The sequence below is a fragment of the Lampris incognitus genome, chromosome 9 (assembly GCF_029633865.1).
Source record: "Lampris incognitus isolate fLamInc1 chromosome 9, fLamInc1.hap2, whole genome shotgun sequence".
Classification (NCBI taxonomy): domain Eukaryota; kingdom Metazoa; phylum Chordata; class Actinopteri; order Lampriformes; family Lampridae; genus Lampris; species Lampris incognitus.
In genome coordinates this window covers 32,614,793-32,642,448 of record NC_079219.1, presented here as the reverse complement: position 1 = coordinate 32,642,448, position 27,656 = coordinate 32,614,793, and the positions used below count along the sequence as shown (strand labels likewise).

The following is a 27,656-nucleotide window of genomic DNA, read 5'->3' as shown; positions in this document are numbered from 1 at the left end:
AGACATTACGCAGACTGATAAGGTATTTACTGTAGGGTTTCATCAGTTAGACATTTTAACTCTGGGGATAAACCCAGAGGTTACACTAATATACATAGATGCTGTATTATATTTACTTGTAGACAACCACATCTTCTTCGAATAAATATCCTTAAACTGAAGCTCCGCCTCCGTGATTATCTAACCCTTCCCCGGGCGCTGCACGGCAACTGCCCACTGTTCCTAGCTACACAGCTAGGATGGGTTAAATGTAGAGGAAGAGTTTGCCCACGGGGATCAATAAAGTAATTAAAAAAATGTTTGAAAAATAACCAGAGTCACACCGCCATAGTGGTCGCCAGCTCTGTTCAGCGCATCTGTACAGGCCCTAGACCACTGTTATATTGGTCCTTCGAGCCGGATGGAGCTCCTTCAAGACGCTATGGCAGACCAGGACACCACAGAGACACCGGCTCATCCCCACAGAGAGCGACACCTACCACGCCACCTATGCGACTTCGAGTTGGGCTATGAACCTCAAACACAAGATGAACCTCCAAATAAAGTTATCCAAAGGAATTGAATCAAGTGCAACTGGACTTGGTTATATATCCGTGAAGACGTTTTGCCTCTCATCCAAGAGGCTTCATCAGTTCGTGCCTTTCTGACTAGACCAAGCTAGTCTGACTGGCTGGTGATGAAACTCAGATATTTAGCCTCTTTGGAGTCGTTATCAGAGCTATTGATGTCAATGGCTCTTTTGAGTTCCGATGTTTAGCAACGACAGTCGTTGGAAGTGTTAGTTTCGACTACGTTAGTGCTCCATTCAGTGGTCATGAGTCATTGGAGCCGTTAGTGACCGACTGTTGTTCTTGGAGGCTAAGCTTTTGAGTCTCCTAGAGACGAAAGGACGGCATTGTAAGTGGGAGATAGGTGGTGTCGCAGACCTCCTCCTCTGTTGAGGGATGGTTTTTCCAGTTTCGCATGGATGGCTTCCTTCTCCCCTCTTTCAAACCATCTATCTTCCCTGTCCAAAATGTGCACGTTGCTGTCCTCGAAGGAGTGTGTCTTCTCCTTTAGGTGTAGATAGACTGCTGAGTCTTTCCCTGAGGAGTTTGGCCTTCTGTGTTGGGCCATCCGTTTGTGTAGTGGTTGTTTGGTTTCTCCTATGTATAGGTCAGTGCAATCCTCATTGCATTGTACAGCATACACCAGATTGCTTTTCTGGGTGTGTGGTACATGGTCTTTGGGATGAACCAGTTTTTGTCAGAGTGTGTTGCTATGTTTGAAGTATACCGGGATGCGGTGTTTGTTAAAAATTCTCCCGAGTTTCTCAGAGACCCCAGAAACATACGGGATGACTATGTTATTCCTTCTGTTCCTCTTCTCCTCATCACTCACCCGGTTGGTCTTTCTGGAACGTGTTGCAGTTTTCACAAAGGTCCAACTGGGGTAGCCGCAGGTTTTTAGAGCTTCCCTCAGGTGTTTGTGTTCTTTCCGTTGGGCCTGAGTGCTGCTGGGCACATTATCAGCTCTGTGTTGCAGAGTTCTGATGACGCCCAGTTTGTGTTCCAGAGGGTGGTGTGAGTTGAAAAATAGATATTGGTCTGTGTGTGTAGGTTTCCTGTAAACCCCAATGTGGAGGCTTCTGTCTTCCCCAATGTGGACGTCACAGTCCAAAAAGGGCAAACTGTTGTTCTTTACATCTTCCCTTGTGAACTTAATGTTCTTGTCCACTGAGTTGATGTGTTTGGTAAACGCTTGCACCTCTTGTGTTTGGATTTTGACCCATGTGTCGTCCACATATGTGAACCAGTGGCTCAGAGATGTTCCTCTGAAGGAGTTCAGGGCCCTGTGTTCTACCTCTTCCATATATAAGTTGGCCACAATGGGAGATACTGGTGAGCCCATTGCACAGCCGTGTTTCTGTGTGTAAAACTGGCCCCTGAATTCGAAATATGTAGTGTTCAGGCAAAGGTCCTGTAGTTGGCAAATCTGGTCTGGGCTGAGGTTGGTCCTATTGTGGAGGGTGTTGTCACGTAGCAAACGTTGCCTCACAGTTTCCAAAGCCTCCATGGTTGGGATGCAGGTGAATAACGAGGTTATGTCGTAGGATACCATGGTTTCATTAGGTTCCAGTTTTACGCCTTGGACCTTGTTCACAAAGTCAATGGAGTTTTGGATATGGTGAGATGTTTCGCCCACTAAAGGGGTCAAGATGTTGGTTATATGTTTGGCAATGTTGTACGTGACCGAGTTTATGCTGCTGGCAATGGGCCTGAGGGGGGATCCATCTTTATGGATCTTAGGGAGTCCATATATGCATGGAATGTTATCTTGTGGGTAGAGACGGTGGTATTGTATCCGGTCAATGGTTCCTCCTTTCTGTAGTTTCTGTAGGTATTCTATTATTCTCCTCTTGTAACCACTAGTTTGATCGCGTCTCAGCGGTTCATAGGTGTCGGTGTCGCTGAGTAATGACGTGATCTTGGCGTGGTAGTCTGTTGTGTTGAGGATAACCGTGCATCTTCCCTTATCTGCTGGAAGGATAGTGATGTTTTCATCCTTGCTCAGGGCTGTCACGGCTTTCCAGCTATAAGGAAAAACAATCTAACGGAAACCGAAGCGGAACAGCTTAGGTTAAAGGTGTCAGCAGCTCTGTCCAATGCGAAACCCCCTCTTTCCAACCTAATCATGGAGGAAAGGAAAGCCGTGACAGCCCTGAACAAGGTGCCCTCCACCTAGCAAAGGCCTACATGTATTACCCCTGGCCTTATACTACTGCATTGCAAGCCTTGCAAGACAAATACGGTCCAATCAGAGCTAAGTGCCATCCTCAAATCCCCTACCATCAAGTTTGGTGACACTGAAGCCTTTGACTTCTTCACCTTGTCCACCCAGTCTCTGGAGGGAATGCCCGGGACACCTGAAGGGCCAAACGGATATGAGTTGAGATATGGATCCCACATCGACCGGCTCCTAAGCAAGATGCCTCCATCATTCTGGGACAGATTTATCGAATACTGTCTGAGCCACGGCATTCTCCAGACCGGGTCAGACATGACATACACCCTGCCTGACCTGGCAGCCCAGCTCCGGATGAAGTCACAAGCTAGGCGCCTCTCAAGTCAAGGTGCAGCACTCTACCAGTGTGATGTACCCAAGCCAGTCAAGAAGGATCAACGTGTCACTCATTACAAGAAGAAGACCACGACCATCCTTCTCAATGCTAGGGAATTCCCTAGTATTCCAGAGACTGCTCGCTCCAAGACCGCCTTCAAGTCCAAGCTGTATTGTCCCTTTTGTGACAACAAGGAGCACTTCTTGAATGCCTGAGATGACTTCAAGAAGTTATCCACCACCCAGGTTGTGAAGTTGATTCAAGAGGGGAAACTGTGCTGGAAGTGTGGTCGCAACCACTCCGCTGAAGCATGTACTCTGAAGCGCCCATGCAAGACCTGCAAAGAGCAGCACCTTAACATTCTGCATGACTCTGTCCTGCAGGGTGAAACCAAAGTCCGCATAGTCACTACACCACCCATCAAGGTCTATCTCGACTGGCCCAACCGACCACAACAGGTGATTTTAAATGTTGTCAAGGTCATCTTGAGGGTTGGGGACCAATCCTTGGAGACCTACACCATGTTGGATGATGGCTCCGAACGAAGTATCATTCTCCCTCAAGCCGTGCAGTGCCTGAACCTTCCCAGACAGCCAGAGACTCTCCATCTACAGACAGTCCAGCAGAATGTCGAACAGCTCCAGGGCAGCTCCGTCTCCAGTTATGTTTCTCCACTGTGCATGCCTTCACAGAAGTACCGGATCCACCAGGCCTTCACCGCTGAAGGCCTCAACCTGGCCGAACACTCCTACCCTGTGGCTGCACTACAGAAATGCTACAAGAACCTCCATGGCCTGCCCTTACTGCCAGTCAACCATGCCCGGCCACTGCTTCTGATTGGTTTAGATATGCCACACCTCCTGATCCCAGTATAGCCCATAAGTTCAGGCCCGCCAGGTGGTCCTGTCGGCATCTGCACCTGACTAGGTTGGTCATTTCAGGGTCCGGCGAGCCTTGCCCAGACTACGTCTTCTTCACATTGCCTCCACATCTCCACTGTCTCCCCTGCCACTGAGCTCCTCAGGAATGTTGAGTGCTTCTGGCAATTCGACACTCTTCCTTACGCCAGTAAGAAGGAAGCCACCGGCTCCAAGCAGGACCAGCAAGCCATGGCCGTGCTTCAAGCATCCACCACCAGGGTCGAGACCGATGTAGTCCAGTGCTATGCCAACCCCCTGCTTCGGCAAGCAAACACTACTCCGCTTCATGTGCCATAGGAAGCTGTGCTACCGTGCCTCCGCAGTATAGAGAGAAGACTTGCCAAGGACCCTAGGTGGGCAGGGGTCTACTGTAATGAGATACAGAAACTGGAGAAGGCTGGTTACGTGGCAAGGATAACCCCTGAAGAAGCTGACCAGTTTGCAGAATCTTGGTACATCCCACACCATATGGTGACCCAAAACAGTAAGGACAGGATTGTCTTTAACTTTTCGTTTCAGTACCAAAGCCTGTCCCTAAACGACCTTCTGCTCCCTGGACCTGCACTCGGGCCTACCCTTCTTGGTGTCCTCATCAGGTTCCGCCAACATGCCATCAAAGGCATGTTTCACCAGATCCGCCTGCTGCCCACTGACAAGCCAGTGCTACGCTTCATCTGGAGGAACATGGAGAGAGAGCAGGAGCCAAGCGTTTATGAGTGACAGGTACTCCCCTTCGGGATGACGTGTAGTCCCTGCTGCGCCATTTATGCCCTCCAGCAACATATCCAAAACCACACAGAGGGCAACCCCATCTTAACAGAGACAGTCGAGCAGTCCTCCTATGTTAACAACTGTTTGCATAGCACACACTGCTGAAGAGGCCAAGCGTCTCATTGACGATCTTTGCCAGCACCTACAGAACAGAGGATTTGAGGTCCGCCAGTGCGCAAGCAACATGCCCATGGTCATCAAACACCTCCTGCCTGATGCCCGCTCTGAAAGCAGCGAACTGTGGCTCTCCAAGAGCAGTAGTGACCTTCAGGAGCCTACCCTGGGCCTTCGCTGGAACGGCCTCAGCGACTCCCTGGGTTATAAGCATCGCCCCATAGAGACCTCAGCACCTACCATGAGAAACCTCTACCAAGTACTTGCCCGCCAGTACGACCCATCGTACCAGTCACCACAAGGGCTAGGGTTGTGATACAAGACCTTTGGAAAGAGGAGGTTGGTTGGGACGACCCAATTCGACATCAAAGTCTGCTCGACAGATGGTGTACCTCGGAGCAAGAGATTCCTCACGTCATCCACCTGGAGTTCCCCCGAGCCTACGCTCCACCACACGTGGACACCTCTAAAGCAACAAGGGACCTCCACATCTTCTGCGATGCGTCTGAGCACATATAGCTCTGTTGCCTACATGTGGACCATGAATGACCAACAGCAACTCCACGTTTCCTTCGTGCTCACTAGGTCTCGAGTGGCTCCCAGGAAGCAGCTGTCCGTGATTCTCTAACCGGAGTCACACCGCCATAGTGTTCGCCAGGTCTATTCAGAGCATCTGTAGAGGCCCTAGACCTCTGTTATAACTACTTTTTTCTAGGCATTTTACCCTGGGTGGTTTGGATAACCACACCTGCCATCATAGAGCTTGTCAGTCTGTTGGTGTTCGTGATGTATAAATATGGGTGTGGTCTCCATTTTTCAAACTTTTTGACCTGACAAAGATCCAGCTGGGATTGAAACGTGATCCTGTTAAAACTTTTAGTATTACCGTCTGAAGCCGTTAGATGTAATGCGATTATGTATGATTACCCTTAGAATGTCCTTTATATTCCTTTCACATTTCACCAGTGCCTTAAGGTACACTGACTTTATAGACAATAGGACCAGTCAGGACCATTACAGACTGTTGGATTGTGTTTGAATCTCCCTGAGGTGTTATATTGTTTTAACTGGATCCACTGTCATAAGGTCAATATCTGTCTAAATTATTTAATCATGCCAAACTGACTGCCGTGTGGATTCCACAACCACCAACATGCTGATGACAGTAACATATTAAGATGCTATATTAACATAATATTCATATTAACATACATATTACATATTATTAGTGAACATATTATGAGAAATTCTTATTTCTCATTTGCTGGCATGACAAAAACATGATTGTCTTTCTGACACTAGTGAAGCCAACTACTTTGAGCTTCTGTATATCAAGTAAATTTAAATTTACCTATTAAGTAAATTTGTTTTAAGTGACCAAGCAATGAAAAATTCAAACCATTGATTGAATAGCAAATACTGTGTCAGCAATACAACTACTTGTTTGTTAAAGATCAATTTATTTATTCTCTATCATTTTTACACAATATCAAGTCAATATCCCCATTGAAGAACCAGGCGACGGCAGTCATTACATCAAAGGTGCCTAGACCAGCCTCATCCCCAACTCTGATCAACTGAACATGAGGACACAGACATGTAGGCTGCATGAGAAAATAATCTCTTCCTGTGCGGAAGATGCTGACATTCCTAGTTCTGCTTTCTGAGCAACACAAGAACACAGCAAAATCAATTCCCAACCAAGAGACCAACAAAAATTAAAAACAAAACAAAAACAAAAAACCCTACCAACCCCCCGAAAATATACAATCATACAAACATGAGAAACATTAGAAAACTATACATATTTGAATGTGCTTGACATTTTTATGCATTACAAATATTTCTTATCCCACATATTTGTTTCATTTAGCTATAATTCTTACTTTTCCTGGGCCAATCACTGTTGCTGTGCTCCAGTGCACCCAGCATCTACATTGTCAATAATGTAACGTGCCAAATGCAAAGCTTTACAACGGTTCTGGGGAGAAATGAGCACTTCACGCTTGTATAAGAGGACCTCCAGCTTAGACTTCAAGCACCAATCACAAGTTCATCATATAAAAATCATACCATAATTTGATTGAAGAGACTAACTCTGAATAGGCGAGGGGAAAAAAAAAACTAGAGCAACAGTACAGTAAGGAAAGGAGATGAGAAACAGTAGATGCTTAAAACTGCCTTTCAGTCAGAAAACAATGAACTGCATATCACACCTTCCTTAACTAAGCTTTATAACCCTTAAATACTTTCTTTACAGTTTCTTACCTGTATATAAAATATACAAACCCCAAGTTTCAGTCAAGCCAACAACTTCATAGTCCATCAAGCCTAATGCGAAATGTCACCAAAGCTTACATACAAGTGCAGGCAGTAAAGATAATTCATGACATATGTTGCTTGTTTTTAGGGTGAGATGAACAAACTTCAACTTCTGCTTACCCAGACAGGCTGTTAAATACACTGCAGCAAGTGTCGTAGACACTGCCTTGCACCCGACACCGCTTTGAAAATAATGACCATCAAAAATTAAAGAACACAACAGCCTAATGCTGCAACACTGCTACAGATAGCTCATCCAAATCTAAGCCTAGTTTGTAGCCAGTTAAAGAATACACACCAGAAAGCAGCTGAAACCTTCAGAAGTCAGAACAAAGGGCTGGAGAAGTGGTGATCATCAGAGTGTTTAACTCCTCCACTCTCCAATGGTAAGCAGAATATATAATATATAAATATAGGAGTTCTTCACTGGGTCTTTATAAAGTCATTTTCATTAACAAGAAAAAAACAAAAACAGAATGTGCAGCGACTTCAAACTCAAAATATATGACAACGGAACACCATGAAAAAGTACTCTATATACATCCACTAACATCACACAGGACTCTCACCTCTGCTTATGAAAGGTATGAAGGAATAGGTTATTGGTACAACCTGAAAAGCAGACGGTCACTACTCCCAGGGGGGGATACAGAGTTTATTATTTACGATTGGTCTTTACCAATTAAAAAACTAATAACATGAGAGCCTGAAGCTTTATATGTTCATATAGTTTTTCTTTCCGAGGACTATAGAGGTAGATTCACATTTGAAAAAGGGATATAGAAAGTAAGTTTGAGACCTCATATTCAAATCGTGATCCAAATAATATTATTTATAATAACATTATGGAATATAAAAGAAAACAACAAAGGAGAAATGAGAATAATCATGGACTCTTTCTTTCAGCTGTCCATTAGAGTGGGTTTGCCACAGCAGAGACACTCAGATATTCACTTACGATAAGCTCTCATAATAGACAAGGCTCAAACACAGAGGGCATCTATCCGTCTCTCTCTGTCCCTCCGTCTGTCTCAAGCTCAGCAGTAGCTGTGAGGAGAGGGTGCAGGCCATCCATTTTAATCAGCCCCATTAGAAGGTGCTCTCTCTGGGGGTTAGACACTCAGAGATGATGAAGTGGGGGGCACAGGGGAAAGAGGAGGGAGGGCTTGAGGCAGGGTTAGAGCTGAAAGCCCTCCATGGGTCCTCCTTGCTGCTGGAAGATGAACTGGCCTTGGCTCTGGTCCACCTGCGGTGCCAGGTTTGCGTCCTCCTCCTCCACGCCAAAGTAATGTTCAATCAGATCAAAGGCCTTCTGATAGATCTCCTGGTTCTCATGACTTTGAAGGAACTCAATCTTATCCAAACCTAAAAACAGCACACACAGAAGAGAGTCTGCTGATGGTGGTCAATAGCATGAACCGAGTTTACCAATTACTGGTAGAGACACAGTGCACAATACTTTGCTGCCTCTTAGTGTTTGTACAGTACCCTCAACCAATATATCAGAAATTCGGTCATGGCTTGATGAGTGAGTTTTGTACATGTTTACTGTTGTTATCTTTATATCATAAAATGTATTTCACAGGTCCTACCATAAGCCTCCTCAATGAGTGCACAGTAAGGGTTGATTCCTGTTCCATTCTGCTTGGCCTCCTGCTCTCCCAGTCTGAGGATGTTCTCCAATCCATTGAGAGCCACCTGCACAATCTTAGAGTCCATCACTGTCAGCAGGTCGCACATGGGCTTGATGGTGTTTAGAGACACCAAGTACCTGGGCACACGGAACAGGGAACCACACAGTTACTTTCTATCTGTACCTGTTGTGTTAGCTAAGATTTGAGGTAATGTTGGGCATGATAAGTTCTGAACAGAGGAAAGCATACTGCTGGGCACAAAATTGTTATTTTAAATCTTGTTAGTTACTTAATCTGTACAGGTGTGCCTCCAGAGGTGGCATTTGTAATAGCCCAAGCAGCCTCCTTCCTGGTACGAAACTCAGCCTTCTGGAGGATCTCAATAAGTACTGGGAAAATGTTGGCATCGATCACATTCTGCGAGAAAAGAAACATTGAGTATAGTCACATGATGACTCGAAATACAACTCAAAACTAAAAGTCATTACATATGACTATGTATACTTAGTGTAGGTACAAAGATATACAACATTTATTACTTTTCCCTTTTTCCCTTGTCTCCAGTTGTGCACTGTATTGTCATACTTTGCAATGTTTTTATTATTATTCTCAAACAAAAATTAATAAGCATTGTTTGGAAAAAAAAGTAATTACTCCAACAACAAACTGTCATGTAAAAACCTTGATCTTATCTTAATCAGATAAAGTCATAATCAGAATACCAATAACAATGTTAAGACACAGATTTTTGCTCAATTTGTTTTTATACATCAGTGCAAGTATACATCTAAGTTGGGTTATTTTCAACTTCTAGAAGCTGAGAGTGTGAAAGTCACCAGACACAGACTGTGACATTGGTTGTACTAAACAAAATTAGCAAACAGCTAATTCCCAAACAGGGTGGCAAATGTGAACATGTCATTGTGTTCTTCAAAAACGTGTGAGGAATGAAAACAAAGAAAGGACAAATTGATCAAACATGCTTTGTTGAAGGTTGCTGAAGTCTGGGTCCTTTCTTGCATCATTAATTGTCAATATACCTTTGTCCGATAACTTAACGGTAGAACAGGTAGGATTTTCCTAAAAATCAATGCCGACTCATTCAAAAAAAAGTCCCTCTTAATCATCACTTATGACCGACTAGACGTGTGTGGTGGTGTCTGTTTCTTCAGAGACCCTGTCCTCTGCCTATAATTCCTTATTTTGCTGTGTACAGGATGTTTCTGGGCATTAACCTTAGGGAAGTCGGACTCTGAAAAAAACGTAGCGACCAAGTGCCAGATCAAGATGGTAAGCACGTATCCAAGAGGAAGCTACAACAATGGTGGACACAGCGCTGAAAAGATGCAAATACAGCGAGACGAAACACCTAAGCTCATTCCAAAACGAGAGAATCTGGGGTTGGCTTTCACCTACTGGTGAGCACTGAAGGAGAGGATGGGAATGACGAGTGATAAGATGGCTTGTACAATGGGATGTGTTCTGGCAGCTGTGGTCAGGGGATGTGCACTTCTGGTGTCGTTGAACCGGGGAGGACGGACCAACTTTGAAAGTTGTGTTTACAAACCGCAACCGACAAATCCTACTCCTTCTTTTTAAGAATCCATTTAAAGGTATTAAAGAAATCTCATTATATTGAATCATGTGAACATTTTAATCCAAATATTATCTTAAACTGATTACTCCCAATAAGTAGGGCAATGATTTGCATGTTAGTGCACCATATTCAAGCCATAGTCGACATCAGCAACATTAAAGTGGCGGGTAACTGAGCTCAAATCTGTGTTTTGGGATACCCATACCCCAGGAAAACATATCAGTAACCACCCAGCCAATTCTGTATGATTAAAAAAGTTGTGAAGTATATAAAACAAAGCTTCAAAAACGTGTAAAAATCTGCAGCGTCCACTGATTTCAGACTCTGGGGGCGTGGCACCGAAAGGAAGACAGCGACATCACCAAGGAAGCCAGCCAAAAAAAAAAAATCAAGAAAGGAAAACGGGAAAAAATACCCAAAAACGGTCTAACTCTGCAAATCAGTTCTATACATGGTTCAACACATTTTAATATGTCAACAGCAATACATCTCCCACATTTATAAAGTATTTTGAAGCAAATCTGTCAATTTGGTTACCCTGCTCTTTAATCATACAGAATTGGCTGGGTAGTTACTGATATGTTTTCCTGGGATATGGGTATCCCAAAACAGATTTGAGCTCAGTTACCAGCCACTTTAAAAATGTTGTGAAGTATATAAAACAAAGCTTCAAAAACATGTAAAAATCTGCAGCGTCCACTGGTTTCAGACTCTGGGAGCGTGGCACCGAAAGGAAGACGGCGACATCACCAAGGAAGCCAGCCAAAAAAAATCAAGAAAGGAAAACGGGAAAAATACCCAAAAACGGTCTAACTCTGCAAATCAGTTCTATACATGGTTTAACACATTTTAACATGTCAACAGCAATACATCTCCCACATTTATAAAGTATTTTGAAGCAAATCTGTCAATTTGGTTACCCTGCTCTTTAAACATGGATAGATCATGACATACTTCTGACAGAAGATGAAAAATCCCTTACCTGAATCTGCGCTCTGTTTCCTGCTGTAATGTTGGATACTGTCCAGCATGCCTCCTTTTTGATGGATTCCTTGGGGCTGCTGAGAAGGTGTAGTAAGCAGGGCAGTGCTGAACAATTCAAAATCACCTGAAACACAGAGAAAACTGAGTCTAGTGAAGGACATAGATCGTTTGAGTGAAGGCTGGATATGAAAGAATTAAAGGACAAAAATTAGACCCTTGTTTCTACCTGTGTTTGAATGTCGTCCCCCGTCACAATGTTGCCCACGGCACGTAGTGCAGGCGAGACCACTTTATAATCACTGTGCCTACAAAGAACAAGAGAACAAGCTTATATGCATTCTAAATTAGGAGACAACAGTTGCAATCCATTACTTTGATTATCTTTTTTTTTGGGGGGCGGGGTTATGTCCAGGACAACTATACACTTCCTCTGAGAAAATTCAGTTTTTCAGCACAAGCGTTATCTTTTCTGTATTGTTTTATACTATGATTGTACAATTTCTTGATGTAAGACAGTCACCCCCTACAATCAATACGTCTGCACATATTGAGATCACACACATGGTCTGGCATGGATACTGAATCGGCTGGTGTAGTTGTAACTCTCAGCAGTGATGTTGTATAATGACGCGTACGCCCTGCTGTCCCGTTACTGAAATCAGTCTTGTGGCTAAAGAGCACTTCCTTACTGGGCCATTAGAATGACTCTTACGACTCTAATATGCTTCAAAGTGAAAAAAAATGCAGTGCGTAAATTCTAAAATCGTACTTTGAACAGGAAAATTCATCACTGTTCATCAATTATTAATTCAAATATTTCAAAATATAATGTAATTTCATGGTGAATATAGTAACTTGTGTTTTTTATAACAAATAAAACTGATATCCAGTTCAAAGATGTAGTAATTGATTTGTTTCTCATGAATTATCATGTTAGAGGTGTGCCTCCAGCCTATAATGTTCAACACATTGGTATGCTGCAGCCTAGTGTGTCAGTACTTAAGTTTCGATCGAGCTATATTCTTATCCTGTAGAAATGTAGGCTCAGATACTTGCCACATCTTTTGTCCATTTGTAAATTTTAAACGAGGTGAGAAAGTTATGCAAGCTTTTTGTTTTGCTGGGCACAGATTGTCATGATCTGTGACAAAGCCACTCGTGTCAGAGCAGTCATTTGGGCCATGCTGCACCTGGTCTATATTGTATTTATTAATTACCAAAATAATAATCATCTATTATATGAATATATTAATCTACTCCAATTTTGAATCCAATTAGGCGTGGAATCAAATTTGATTTTATGAGATAACTGACGGGCAGCCCTATTCCTTACTGCTGCAGACATACAATGATTTCTTTAAGGGTTGAGTTTGTAAACGCAACATTCAAAGTTGGCCACTCCTCCCCAGCTCAATGACACCCAAAGCGCATGCCCCCTGACCGCATCCATTCATCCATTATCTTAACTGCTTATGCTGCTCTCAGGGTCGTGGGGATGCTGTAGCCTATTCTAGCAGCCATTGGGCGGCGGGCAGGGAGACACCCTGGACAGGCCACCAGGCCATTACAGGGCCGACACACACACATTCATTCCTAGGGACAATTTGGTACGGCCAATTCACCTGACTTACATGTCTTTGGACTGTGGGAGGAAACCGGAGCCCCTGGAGGAAACCCACGCAGACACGAGGAGAACATGCAAACTCCACACAGAGGACGACCCACCAAGGTTGGACTACCCCGGGGCTTGAACCCAGGACCTTATTGCTGTGAGGCAACCGCGCTAACCACTGCGCCACCGTGCCGCCCCCCCCCCGACCGCAGTTGCCAGAAAATATCCCAGTGTACAGGCCAACTCAGCGTCACTCTTCACGTCCATCCTCTCCAGCCAGTGTTCGCCAGCAGGTGAAAGCCAACCCCAGAATCACGCTCATTTTGGAACGAGCTGTGTCTGACATTCTTCTGAAAGAAGTCGGGCTGTTGTGAAGCGTCTAGTGTGTTGGTGTAGTGTTCTGTGCCTGTCACGTCTCACTCTCAACCTTCACTGCTGGCTAGCAGAAATGTGAACAGGAGAGCCGAGCACATAAGTCTCTCCCTGCCAGTACATAGCTTCTCCAACAGCAAGAGCTATGTAGTGCCTCCTCGTGGCAACACACAGTAACTGGGTAGACCTTGGACCGGAACTACAAAGGACTTGGAGGAGGTCAGGCCCCTAGACATACGGTATGCAGGCCCATTGGTGTGTGGCTATTCCGATGCCCACGAACCAGCCCCCCAGCTATGGGTTAAATTGTGCCAAGTCAGGTCAACCGTTGCTGCTACCATTATGATAGTAGATGGTACTATCTGCATCTGTTTCTACTGCCTTATAGATTTGCCTCTTTAGGCAAAGGCTAGAAGGTAACTCCAAATTAAAATCCAAGAAGGAGCTGGCAGCAGGGCTCTCGATGGTGTTTGCGGCAGACAAGCCCAGTAGGATCATGAGCCCTATCGGACCAATGGCACAAACATCAGATGGCATGCAAAGGAACCACTCTGTTGGTCAATGGATGGCATCACTTGACAAGTAAACTGTTACTGCGGGGCAACCTCTTTATCTACTGAGCCCATTGCACTATGGTGTACTGCTTAGGAATGGGTTCTGAGGTCCAGAGAGACTGTTCAGGTGGGGGGGGGGGGCACGACACCGACTGTCTTAACTACTGTGCAAGGCGTGATGTGAGGAGAGCTCCATGGAAAAGCACTTGCGAGGAGTGCTTGTAACAGACCAACTCAAACAACATTCATCTGTGACAAATGTGGACAATATTGTCGCTCTAACGCGGGCCTGATTGCTCACAGGTGTGCTTTCCGGGCTTACACTGCATCACAGTCATCATAATTTTCGATGGACTGCCGAAGAAGTAAACGCTTTTCGATGGACTGCCGAAGAAGTAAACGCAACATTCAAAGTTGGCCACTCCTCCCCAGCTTAATGACACCCAAAGCACCACACCCCCTGACTGCAGTACCAGAAAGTATCACAGTGTACAGGCCAACTCAGCGTCATTCTTCATTTCCATCCTCTCCCCTCAATGCTCGCCAGCGGGTGAAAGCCAACCCCAGATTCACGCTTGTTTTGGAATGAGCTTTGTCTGCTTGGCGTTTCACCGCACTATATTTGCGTCTTTTTGGCACCGTGTCTGCCATGGTCGTAGCTTCCTCTTGGATGTGGGCTTACGATCCTGATCTGGCACCTGGTTGCTACATTTTTATAGCCCCACTGCTCAATGGTTAATGGCAAGGAATGTCCGGTGTACAACAAAATAAGAAAATACAGGCAGAGGACAAGGTCTGCAGATAGAGACCACACCACACGTCTGAGGGTCATAAGTGATGATTGAGAGGGATTATTTTTGTATGAGTCTATACATTGATTTTTTTTAGGAAAATCCTACTTGTTCTACCTTTAAGTACACAGTACAAAAACAAGTGCCTGGGTATGTATGTTTGTGGCACCAAATGCGAAGCAGTTTTCCATCTTCACACGTTTCTTCAAACCATGTCCATCTGCCTTTGTTTTTTCTTCCTTTCTCAACCAATCTGGTCTTCACTGACTTGCATAAACTTGGCTTCCATATTTCACTGGACATTTTTAATCTAATGCACCCTAGTGTTCAGCATGCTACAAACCAATTCAAAGAAGGTTGTGGCTCCTGATTGTAAAAGAAACTGCTCTACTCTCACAATATTTGACAAAGAAATATTGTGTTGCATCGCTTTGACTCTGATTGGCGGGACAGGGTCAGAACAGAATACCAAATGGAGTAGGCGCTCCTGCTGTGAACTGTGAGCCACTGTTGTCAAACATGATGCTTCTCGTGTGAGTGCAGGGTAAAACGGCTATACAGCAGAAATCTGGAGAACTTAAAGCCCTGGTCTTACATAAGTAGCTCCACCAGCCTGCGGCACACCCCCGAGTCAATGACTGTCTGGATCTTATCATTTGGACCATCAGATAGGTAAGATAACGCCCAGCAGGCATCAGCCAAGACATCTGCATCACTGCTGAAGAGAAGTCTTGACAGCACACTCAGACAGGGAGACACCTAAAGACACGAGTGAGAAAGAAAAGGAAAAAAGAAGTATTACTAGCCTTGTTAGCAAGTCAAATCTCACAAGTTAAATTTCACAAACTAATAACAACAATCATATACTGCATAAATGCCTGGCATCCCTCTCTCAGCAACTGAAATAGAAATAAATTGTCACAAAGCTGACAGTCATATCACAGCTTGAGGAGTGATGGGCCACGTGGGCGTAACTGGTCTCAGCAAAAGTCCAAATATCAATACTTTACAATACTCATCATTACTTTACAATATATTAACAATACTCATCCAACTCTAATATGAGTTGGATGAGTATTGTAAAGTAAGTTATGTCAATAAAGTCCTATACTTAAGTCAGAATGGGAGCACATGAATTCATTAGTAGCAATTGTGAGATTTGTATCCAAACAAGTGCCCTTTTTGATACTTTCTATTGCCAAGTTATACACACTTTTGTGGCCACTGATTTTAAAGGGTTACTTTCTGGTAGGGCTTTTGCTAGGAAAAGTGATAAGGTGTGTGTAGCATTTTGTGTGTTCAGAGTGGGAGCCAAATGCAGAAGAAGGCAGGTAGCCACAAGTTTTATGACGCAAATCTGGTGCAGCGCATAAGAAGATATGGATGAACAAGCTCATAAAAGGCCAAGAGATACAACACCACCCATTGCTAAAGCCCAGGAACCAAGGAAACCCACAACTATTTAATTTTGAATGGATCTCTGGGACTCATGAGTGGTCCAACACCACTGGCAATACCATGTATCCCCCCCATAGGTGTTGATGAGTTAAACAAAACTTAACTCATCAACACCTCATCAAAAACACAGAAGTGCAACCTTAAAAGAAAAAAAAAACAAAACATAATTTTCACTGCTTACTCTTGCTCCAACCTGATTAAGTTAAAATATGAATTATAATCTAAATTGATGTCCAAGTCATACAGAAATAAAAGTGTTAAAGTGTATTGATAATAATAATAGTAATCATCAGGCAAGAGGCAAGTTATAAGATGGCTGTTACAGGTTAGCTGTTTTACCAAAGTCATAAGATGTTGTGATTGGTTTGGACATTTAGCATAGTAAAACGGTGAAAGCACTCGAGTGTAATCACTCAATGAGCAGTAGGTTGGACCAGTCTGCAGAGTGCTCAGATTGATCAATTCATAAGACTCGGCTGGCTTATGAGGTTAATCATTTACAGCTAACCATGTCAATTTCAAAGGCTGGTTTGAATTAAGAAAAACAAAAATCAAGAAACACCATAGTTCCACAGAGAGATGAAACTCAAAAGTGCATGAAAACAATTGAACTGAACTGACTTTGGCAAAATCTGGTGGTGGGTTCTTTCCCCGACACAGATTCGAAAGGGCCCAAACTGCATTCCGGGTTGTTGTGAGACGATTGGATTTGGCGAGCAGCCTAAAAATGAAAAGGCTCATTTGTTATAGGGAAACTGATTAACCTGACATCAATGAATTCCGACAACAGGCAAACAAAGAGAGAAAACACGCACTGTTGTAGTGAGGGCAGAATGCCACAGTTGAGCACATAGTCTCTGCACTCAGCGTTATCCCCTGCTATGTTCCCCAACGCCCACACGGCCTGCAATACACAAACGACACATCAATCCACATTCAAATTACAATCCAATTTCCCCGCTACATACAATCAAATCCACTTCTTATAAACATGCTCCCTTTTGACCAACCACCCCTGCCAGTTTCTGTCACTCATTTCTGATTAAGTACCTACAGCTTGTTAACTGGGCTTCAAGTGCTCACCTGTTCCTGGACATCCTCATAATCGGAGTTAAGCAACTCGATGAAGATGGGCACAGCTCCTGTTTCAATGACCACCTTGGTATGCAGGAATGTACCTGAGGCAATGTTGGTTAGCGCCCAGGCGGCCTCAAACTGCAGTGCAGGCATGCGTGCGCATACATACATACACACACACACACACACAGAAAATATTTTTTTTTAAACAAAAAAGTCATGTTGATGTTGTACTTTGCAAGACTTTGCCAAGGAATGTTCACCACGTTGATAGCAAAACCAGATATCCTGACATAATTTTTTTTTAAAAAGCTAAGTCTTGCCTCAAATATCATTCTTCAATGAAACATCAGTCTGTTTTCTGAAGACCTCACCTGAAGTGTGCAGTTTTCACTCCGCTTAAGGAACTCCACAAAGCGATTCACAACCCCAGGTGTGGAGATAACCTCATCTATAGGGGGATTTGGTTCTGCAAAGCAGATGGAAAGGCTAATAATATTTTCCATGTACATTTCCAAGGGACCATAGTGTCTGAAACCAATCCACTGACTTCTTAGCAAATAATCCTTTGATCAACCAAATATTCAATATCAAGCTACGTTATAGTTTTCTTTTTCCACATTTAAGCATCAGTCTCCACTAGTGCCTATGAGATAATTCAAAGCGATCTTAAAAAAAAAAAAAAAAAAACGATCACACTGTAGTTTCACCTGTGTATGCACTTGTGTACCAAGGTGTAATTTGGCCCATAGTAAACATACTGAGAAGGATAAAACTGCTACTGATAATCTTGTTGCAGAGTAGTTTATCAAAGATTAGCTGATCAAAGGACTTGTATAAAGTTTTATTTGATAATTTGCAAATGAATGTTTTGCATGCACTGCAAACCTTTGGAGAGTAATTTCCTGAATTTCTGTGTAGCAATAAGCTGCTGGTCTGGGTCATCTGAGAAAATCATCTGAATCATATCTGGTGTTATAACCCCTTCCTACAGACAAAAAGCAAGCCACATAGTAACATTTGAGTCAGCATCACACTCAGAACCTTTCAGCAGGACAATTAAAGTAACGCAGGAAAAACATGACACAAGTGAATCAGATATTTCACAATTAATTACAATTTCTGACTCAGGTAAGCAAGTTAACTGGTAAAGTAAAGCAGCTACAAGTTACAAACTCAGTCTGAAGATACAACCGACACACTTACAACTGCAACAGGTACAGTAGAACTGACATCTGGATCCTGGATGGGGCATTCCAGCATAGACTCATCATTCGAGGGTAGGCATACATTTCTTCTCTTAAAAAGCTGCAGGGTCAAAATTGGGTCAGCCGAATTATAAAATAATACAAGCCCATTGATACTATACCATGATGACAAAGCATTAACAAAAAACTAAAAAACAAAATCTAAAAGGGTCATCTTTGCTAGGCAAGACATTCAGGTTATGGAACCATTCACTAAAAACTTATTTCAAGTTGAGGATCAGCAATAAAACATATGGTATTAATAAAAGATCCTTGCCTGCTCCTCTCTCTTCTGTTTGCGTAACTGAATTCCTTCTTCCTCTCTCCTGCGACGCATCTCTTGAGGATTCAGTGCTTTGTTCTTATAGCTCTTCATTCTGTAGTTGTCCTTACCTGGGCTTGCCATTGTATCTGCAGAGATATAGTAAAGAAGAGAAAATCGAATCTGATCAAACGATGCCCTCTTAATCGGTGAAAATAATGACGAAAGAGGACAAATCCTTTCATTTGCATACAATCAAAACACCATCGGAGTACGGATGATCTTGATTTCAGGTCAGGGCATGATTTCTCTTGTGTTACACATAGAGGCTAAATGTTAACTAAATGACAACTGAGTCCCTTAACCCTCAAGTTGAACAATTGCGACCTAAACCAATTTGTCTACATATAATATGTATGCTAGGTTTTTAGCTTGCAATGCTTATCAAGTGAATGCTCTTGCTGCCCTGTATGAAAAACCTTTCCTTACTATTGTTGGCATTGGTAAACTGGCAAACTACCGCTACACGGCACAGTGCACCAAACTAGATCCGCATCAAGCCAATTATGCTGTGAAAAAGCTAGTTTAGTGAGATAAGCATTACTGTAAAAGATGAGTATAGATTCATTCATATGCCAGAAAAGCATGATGGACTGATCCTGTGACGACTTGCCAGTCCATGAAGCAGCTCAACACACCTCTTTGCGCTAGCTTATTAGCTAACGCTGGCTAGCACGACAGAGCTGCTATAAACGGCCTGTTATGAAATATTCCTCAGAAATGTGAGTGGAACGAAAACATTTCTATGTGGCGTAAACGGGGAAATCAAAGCGTCCTTACCCATTTGAGACCCAATGTATCCGTTAAAGGATTTGTTTACGAGAATCCCTCAACTAAATCCCTACCCAATATGGCGTCCACTTAAAAATGTCCCAGCGCACCCTGGGATCAACAACTTCTGACGTCATATCCGCGAGATCCGCCAAGCACTGAATCATCAATGGAGAAAGGAAAACAAGAGAAAGTCGAACTGGTCCATGGTTTGAAGTACACGAGTTCAAGCAGAAGAAAAACAAAAGTAGCGTTCCCTGAGAACAGGTGTTAGACAAGTTTAATTAGAACAATAATTCGGTAAGATAGCATGGGAACGCTATTATTTTCATGGTCGTGAAACTGCACAGTGGTAAAAAGTACAGAAAGCTAGTGGCCAAGTACGGGGAATTGGACAAGTGCAGCTATGGCAGCTATTCACAAGTAGTTTCCACAGTAAAAAAAAAAAAAAAAAAAAAACTGAGCGATATCACTCCAGGGCAGTAGCAGGCGACATTGCATCTTAAAGCTGGATGCCAGCTTAAATACAGGAAGAAGGATAGGACCGCTAACCAAACTATAACGTCTATCGTCAGCGAGTAAGTCAAGCATTAAACCAAATTTACTCGAGAATTTACTCAGTAGTAAGCAATGCAGTGAGTTGATCATAGCGTTAGTAGAAAGTAAAGTCCTCGATCCAAAGTCAGCGTTTAGGAAAGCCAGTGAATCAACAATGAATGAAAGTCGAGCACTAACTATGCTGCCATGCTATTAGGAGTTACACATCTGAGCTTGGAATTGTTTTGCAGAATGTAAATCGAACTACCAGCTAAAGATTGTGATGTTTCTCAAGTTTTGTTTTTTGTTTGTTTGGGGTTTTTTTTGCCACGGGTCTGTGCCTTAGGCTGAAAGCATGTTGACTTGTGAGATCTGTGGTGAGGAGTTACTGTTGGAGGAGGATATGAAAACTCATGTTTTGATCCACCTTGCAGATGAAATGAGCTGCCCGCTTTGTTCTCTATCTGGTGTCTCCTACGACGAGATGAGCTTCCACATCAGTACTGCGCATCCAGAGAACCGGGGCAGAGCACAGGAGCTACACTGTGTTAGTACTTCCTCCTCTACACCCAGTTCATGTTCTTCTGCTGGAACAAGCAGTGCATGTATCAGAGATTTGTCAGCTAGTTCAAAACGCGAAACAGCTTCTCATTCATCAGCGGAGAATTGTGGTCCCACAAAAACAAACATGTCCCTCAGAAGGTCCCCTCCCACCCCATTGATGGTGGAGCTTAAGCAAAGACGTGATGTGATCCCGCCATCTGTCCGAACCACACCAGTTAGTGGAGATTCACCATCAGGGACGATGGCGTCTGTCACTGTGGTTAACTCTTTAGCTTTGACTGAAAGATGTCACAGAACAGCTAAAAAGTTGGTTGGACGTAGTATTGATGACGACGATGATGATAAAGACAAAGGTGCATTCACATCAGAGCCCCACAAAGTCAAACAGAAGCGGCTGTCCTCTTCAGGAGCAGGTAAATTACGGGGCAGCAGCAAATTAGTTGAAAATACACTGAAGAGTTATGTTTAAATCTATCTTTCATCATCCTCTATTGTGTATGTTACAGAAAACCAGTTTCCGTGCCCTATGTGTGAAGTGGTCTGCAGTAATTCTTTCATCCTACAGCAGCACGTTGAGCTCCACATGCAAGAACAGAACACAGCTGAAGGTATTCTTTCTTTCTCAACTGGCTTTTCGTATATTTTGACTGTTCAGCTGGTTCTAATCCTATCTGACAGCTATCCTGCATATAGTGAAATTAGTTGCTATGGAATTAAGTAGACCTCATAAAACAGGTTCCTTCTCAAGTGGCACAGATAACTGATAGTAGATTGCTGACTTTTATGAGGAAAAGCCCAGATAGGCCACAAAAATGTTTAAAAGTTTAGTTTTAATGTCCTGCCAAAGGCAGTGTTGGGGAGCTCTTCTTCATCTTTCAGCTGCTCCTGTTAGGAGTCGCCACAGCGGCTCACCTGTTTCCATCTCTTCCCATCCTCTGCATCTTCAACTGTCATGCCAACCACCTGCATTCCCCCCTCCTCCTTCTTCTTTGGCAGTCCATCAAAAACGATGATGACTATGATGCAGTTTAAGCTCAGCAAGCATGCCTGTGGGCCATGAAGCAAGCAAGCAAAATTTTATTTTTATAGCACTTTTAAAAACGTGCAGTTACGAAGTGCTTTACACTCCATACATAAAAAATGAATAAATACATAAAATAAATTGAATTATTATAAAAAAACATGGCATGTGGCCATGTGGGCCTGATTGCCTACATTAGAGCAACAATATCGTCCACATTTGTCACAGAAGAATGTTGTTTGAGTTGGTCTTTACATGCTCTCCTCACAAGTGCTTTGCTTTTCCCATCGAGCTGCCCTCACATCACGCCTTGCACAGTAGTTGAGACAGTTGGTGTCGTGCCCCCGCCGAACAGTCTCTCTGGACCTCAGAATCCATTCCTAAGCTGTACACCATAGTGCAACGAGCTCAGTAGATAAAGAGGTTGCCCCGCAGTGAAAACTTACTTGTCAAGTGATGCCATCCATTGTCCAACAGAGTGGTTCCTCTGCATGCCATCTGATGTTTGTGCCATTGGTCTGATAGGAACAAATAGCACTATTGGGCTCTTCTGCCGCAAACACCATTGAGCGCCCTGCTGCCAACACCTTCTTGGATTTGAATTCGGAGTTACCTTCTAGCCTTTGCCTAAAGAGGCAAATCTACAGGGCAGTAGAAACAGAATCAGATAGTACCATCTACTGTCATAATGGTTGCAGCAAAGGTTGACCTGACTTGGCACTATTTAACCCATAGCTGGGGGTCTGGTTTGTGGGCATCAGGGAATATCCACACACTGGTGGGCCTATGTACTGCACGTCTAGGAGCCAGACCTCCTCCGAGTCCCTTGTAGTTCAGCCAGGGTCCAGGGTTTACCCAGTTACTGTGTGTCACCACAAGGAGGCACTAAATAGGGCTTGCTGTTGGAGAAGCTATGTACTGGCAGGGAGCGACGTATGTGCTCATTTTTCCTGTTCACATTTCTGCTAGCCAGCAGTGAAGGTTGAGAGTGTGATGTGACAGGCACAGAACACTACACCAACACACTTAATACTTCACAACAACCCAGCTTCTTACAGAAGAATGTCAGGCACACCTCCCTCACCACATTCATAAACCTCCTCTTTGGCCTTCCTCTTTTCCTCTTGCCTGGCACCTCCATCTCCAAGATCCTTCTCCCAATATACCCAGCCTCTCCCCTCAGCACACGTCCAAACTATCTCAATCTCACCCCTCTTCCTTTGTCTCCAAACCATCCAACTTGAGCTGTCCCTCTAATATACTCATTCCTAATCCTGTCCATCTTCGTCACTCTCAACGAAAATCTTAGCATCTTCTACTCTGCCACCTCCAGCTCCGCCTCCCATCTTTTCTTCAGTGCCTCTGTCTCTAAGCCATACAGCATTGCTGGTCTCACTACCATCTTGTAAACCTTCCCTTTCACACTTGCTGGTACCCTTCTGTCGCAAATCACTCCTGACACTCTTCTCCACCCACTCTAACCTGCCTGCACTCTCATCTTTACCTCTTTTTTGCATTCCCTGTTACTTTAAACAGTTGACCCCAGGTATTTTAATTCATTCACCTTCGCCACCTCTACTCCTTGCATCTTCACCACATCGCTGTCCTCCCTCTCATTCACGCATATGTATTCCATCATGCTCCTACTGACTTTGATTCCTCGCTCTCCAGTGCATATCTCCACTTTCTGGCTTTCCTCAATCTGCTCCTTACTCTCACTACAGATCACAATGTCATCCATGAACATCATAGTCCACGGAGACTCCTGCCTGATCTCGTCCGTCAACCTGTCTATCTCCATTGCAAACAAGAAGGGGCTCAGAGCCGATCCTTGATGTAATCCCACCTCCAACTTGAACCCATCCATCACTCCTACTGAACAGCTCACCACTGTCACACTGCCCTCATACATATCCTGCACCACTCTTACATCTTCTCTGCCACTCTCGACTTCCTCATACAATACCACACCTCCTCTCTTGGCACCCTGTTATATGCTTTCTCTAACTCTAAATCCACAAAGACACAGTGTAACTCCTTCTGATCTCTATACTTCTCCATCAGCAGTCTCAAACAAACATCACATCTGTAGTGCTCTTTCTTGGCATGAAACCATACTGCTGCTCGCTAAACATCTCCTGTCCTCTTAACCTAGCTTCCACTACTCTTTCCCATAACTTCATGCTGTGGCTATGTAGCGAATCTATGTATTCGATACATAGCTACATGTATCGAATGTAGCGAATTCGGGGGCAGCTGGGAAGTGCCGCAGCCGAGACGTGAACCCAGGTCTCCCGCACCACAGGCGACTATGTTAACCAGTCGACTAAAGGATCTGACCCTTTATACCTCCATCCATCCATCTATTATCCAAGCCACTTATCCTGCTCTCAAGGTCACAGAGCCCTGCGACCTTTATACCTCTTTATACCTTATACCTCTTTATACTTTATACCTCTGTAGTTACTACAGCTCTGCACATCATCCTTATTCTTGAAAATTGGTGCCAGTATGCTTCTTCTCCACTCCGCAGGCATCCTCTCACTTTCCCGGATTGTATTAAACAATCTAGTTACTCCACTGCTATCTCTCCTAAACATCTCCATGCCTCCTCAGGACTGTCATCTGAACCAACCAACTTTCCTGTCTTCATCCTATTCATAGCGGCCCTCACTTTATCCTTGCTAATACACCGCACTTCCTGATTCATGATTCACTCTCCCCACATCATCCAAACTTCTCTCTTTCCAATTTTTTTCATTGGTCAGTCGCTCAAAGTACTCCTTCCACCTTCTCAACACTCTCTCCTCTTGTCAGCACATTTCCATCTCTAACCTTCATAACCTTAACCTGCTGCACATCCTTCTGAGCTTGCTCCTTTTGTCTAGCCAATTGGTACAAGTCCTTTTCTCCTTTCTTAGTGTTCAATCTCTCATACAACTCGCCATATGCTTTTTCCTTTGCCTTTGCTACCTCTCTCCTCACCTTAAGGGAGCTCTTTTTCAACCTTGTTATCACCTTGACCCAACTGTCTCTGCCCATGATATTTTTGATAAGGTTTGACAACAATATTGATGCTTAAAATCTGAACTCATAAATTTAGAGCAGAAAAAATTACTGTTTCATTACAGTTCATTGGTCATTATATCAGCTGCCCAAGATAAGTGACCTCACTGTATTTTCAAATGAAGGAACTGTACGAACAGTTAAAGCAATAACTTTCTGGCTGGAACCGGAACAACGTCATCAGACATTTAGTCCTTTTCTGATTTTTGGTTGGTTAAATAATTCAGGACAACAACCAGAATGTGTGGTTTCCCTCCTTTTAAAAGTTAGTAGTCGGATGTAAAGTTTCTAAAAGCAAGGGGTTCAGTGTACCAAGGTGTGCAAGTGAGTGGTGGTGGACTGATACAAGTTATCCTCGTCTTCTAATGATTTAATGAGATCACCTCTGCTGCTATGTCATCTTTCGAAAAATAAGAGCGTAAATATAGACAGAGGTTGCTAAACGTTTAATCCTGTTTGATCAAGGCATACACATTACGAGCTTTGGGTGGTTGATGACTATTTTACATTTGAATTGGAATGCACCGCATTGTTTTTTTACAGTAAATTACATGCAACTCAGCCTTAAACAGTATCTAAACTACTTCTCAGGAGCTAAGAGTTACGAGTGCCCCATGTGCTCTGTCGTCTTTACGGACAGCTTCTTGCTGCAGGAGCATGTGGAACTGCACTTGGACTATGGTGCAGCTACAAGCTGTGCAGGTATGGGTTCACTGATTCCTCCTTTAAAAAATATAATTCACTCAGTTTCCATTTTAACACATTACACCCTGTAGCATGGGATTCTCTGGCGCTTGGTCAGCTCTGCCATCCTAAAGGGCTTTGGTTTTGTTGGGTTATTCTAGGGAGCTCTGACTCAGACCTGAGGCTGGCAAAAGAGCTTCAGCAGAAAGAGGAATGGAGGAGGAGGGAGCAGGAGGCCAAACAGGAAGCAGTGGAGTTCAAGAAGCTGCAGGTCTGGATTTGTGCAGTATAGCAAAGATATCTTCCATAGCAGTTAGCCCCATCTCCGTTAGCCCAATCTTACGCTGACCAGAGATTTAATAATGGCTGTTGGTGCCTACTGTCCCCCCTGATCTCCTATTTTTGTTTGTGTAGTCTGTCAGATTATTGGGAAAGATTGTGGTTGCTTCAGACAACTACTACTATCGCATATTTGATTTGGCAAAGGTTTTACACCAGATGCCCTTCCTGACACAACCTTCCCCATTTATCTGGGCTTGGGACTGGCACTAAGAATGTACTGGCTTGTGCATCCTCAGTGGCTGGATTGGTTGCTTCATACAACCATGTTACATTTTAGTGTGCAGATCAGTATCATTCATGTGCCTTCACAAGGTTGTGGTTTGTTGTCGATATTTTTTTGAAAAAAACATTTCTGGTATGTTGCAGAGGCAGTTTGGTTTAGATGGCAGTGGAGGCTATCGCCGGCAAGTTGAGAGAAGCATGGACAAGGCTGTATCTAGAGGTCTCATGACCCCCGCAGAATTTCACAGCAAGATGGCTGACATGATGGAGTCCCTGGCCTCAGGGAGCGATGATGGCAAAACCAGAACACAGGGTATGTTTGTATTTTTTTCTGTTTGTTTGTTTGTTTGTTTGACTGTTTATTTACACACATGAAAAATTGATAAAAGATACAAAATATAATTGGAGACAGAAACAGAATGTGAACGAGAATTGCCTAAAAACTCTCAAGGGAAGGGCGTCCAGGTAGCGTAGTGGTCTATTCTGTTGCTTACCAACACGGGGCTTACCGGTTCGAATACCCGTGTTACCTCCAGCTTGGTCGGGCGTCCCTACAGACACAATTGGCTGTGTCTGCGGTGGGAAGCCAGATGTAGGTATGTGTCCTGGTCGCTGCACTAGTTCCTCCTCTGGTCGGTCGGGCCGCCTGTTTGGAGGGAAGGGAGAACGGGGGGGGGTAGCGTGATCCTCCCGCGTGCTACGTCTCCCTGGTGAAACTCCATACTGTCAGGTGAAAAGAAGCGGCTGGTTACTCCACGTTTTGGAGGAGGCATGTGGTAGTCTGCAGCCCTCCCCGGATTGGCAGAGGGGGTTGAGCAGAGACCGGGATGGCTTGGAAGATAGGGTAATTGGCCAAGTACAATTGGGGGGGGGGGGGGGGGGGCAAAAAACAACAAAAAAAAAGACCCTCAAGGGGCTTGAAAAGTGACATTCTCCAGGCAGCGTACTACAGGAAACAATTACAGCAGCGTGGTATGCACAATTTGTATTATCAATAATTCCAGTTCAAGTGAATGAGAGAGGGAGAGATGGAGAAAACAGCAGAGACTGAAAGTGCTTCTCTGCATCTACCAGCAGTCTACAAAAATAATCTTGGAAGATGATAACCCTTTTCTACATAATAAAAACGAACACATTACATGCAAAGATATTATTTTTGTAGTAGTTTGTGCCCCTTTGACCAACTTTTGCCTTGGTAAAACTACCATGGTGTCCTCCGTTCATCTTGTGTTGGTAACCTTTATTCTTCCAGAATTATCGGTCTTTTTTAGTTCCTTTCTTAGTACAGTACCTATTGGGCACAGCTCGATCTTGGTCCCTCTGTGTCCCTGATTATTTGTTCAAATACATGCCGTGACTGTGGAATTATTCACCTCATCCCATGTGCTTCAGTTTGTTGTTGTTTGACACAAATGTGATCGCACATTAGGTGGGTTATGTCAGAATAGCTTTGAGTTGTTATTGTACATATATTGCCTCTAGGATCTATGTAATTCCAAGGTTCTGAGATATTCTCATCATAAAAACAGTCGAACAAATGATCCCCATTGTGGGTAAAACTGTGGGTACTGTAG

General features: G+C 43.8%; 3 protein-coding genes across 5 annotated transcripts in view; 2 read left to right on the top strand and 1 right to left on the bottom strand.

Annotated features, from left to right (window-relative positions):
• The window catches only part of gprc6a (G protein-coupled receptor, class C, group 6, member A), an 83,246-nt gene extending 79,931 nt beyond the window's left edge, over window positions 1–3,315 (top strand). The window contains exon 7 of the mRNA XM_056286975.1: window positions 2,801–3,315. Within this exon, the coding sequence (XP_056142950.1) occupies window positions 2,801–3,315 (515 nt within the window). The remainder of the gene's footprint in view (window positions 1–2,800) is intronic.
• Window positions 3,316–6,351: 3,036 nt separating this feature from the next.
• On the bottom strand, window positions 6,352–19,730 carry kpna5 (karyopherin alpha 5 (importin alpha 6)). Its single transcript, XM_056285738.1, has 14 exons — window positions 19,656–19,730; window positions 18,831–18,964; window positions 18,513–18,614; window positions 18,195–18,294; window positions 17,681–17,775; window positions 17,313–17,444; window positions 17,045–17,133; window positions 16,851–16,950; window positions 15,367–15,530; window positions 11,669–11,747; window positions 11,441–11,566; window positions 9,151–9,278; window positions 8,820–8,998; window positions 6,352–8,592 (listed from the first exon to the last, which is right to left on the bottom strand). Exons 1-14 carry the CDS (start codon window positions 19,657–19,659, stop codon window positions 8,405–8,407), a joined length of 1,620 nt encoding a protein of 539 aa, XP_056141713.1. The 5' UTR covers window positions 19,660–19,730; the 3' UTR covers window positions 6,352–8,404.
• zufsp (zinc finger containing ubiquitin peptidase 1) overlaps window positions 18,974–27,656 on the top strand; it is a 27,886-nt gene continuing 19,203 nt past the window's right edge. Inside the window, exons 1-6 of one of the 3 annotated variants that reach the window (XM_056285736.1) lie at window positions 18,974–19,108; window positions 20,618–21,160; window positions 21,254–21,355; window positions 25,426–25,536; window positions 25,680–25,789; window positions 26,227–26,395. In XM_056285736.1, the coding sequence (XP_056141711.1) occupies window positions 19,093–19,108; window positions 20,618–21,160; window positions 21,254–21,355; window positions 25,426–25,536; window positions 25,680–25,789; window positions 26,227–26,395 (1,051 nt within the window). In that variant the 5' untranslated portion in view covers window positions 18,974–19,092. Of the gene's footprint in view, window positions 19,109–20,090; window positions 20,225–20,538; window positions 21,161–21,253; window positions 21,356–25,425; window positions 25,537–25,679; window positions 25,790–26,226; window positions 26,396–27,656 lie in introns of those variants that run through there. The other 2 variants (XM_056285737.1, XM_056285735.1) reach the window with 2 other exon arrangements.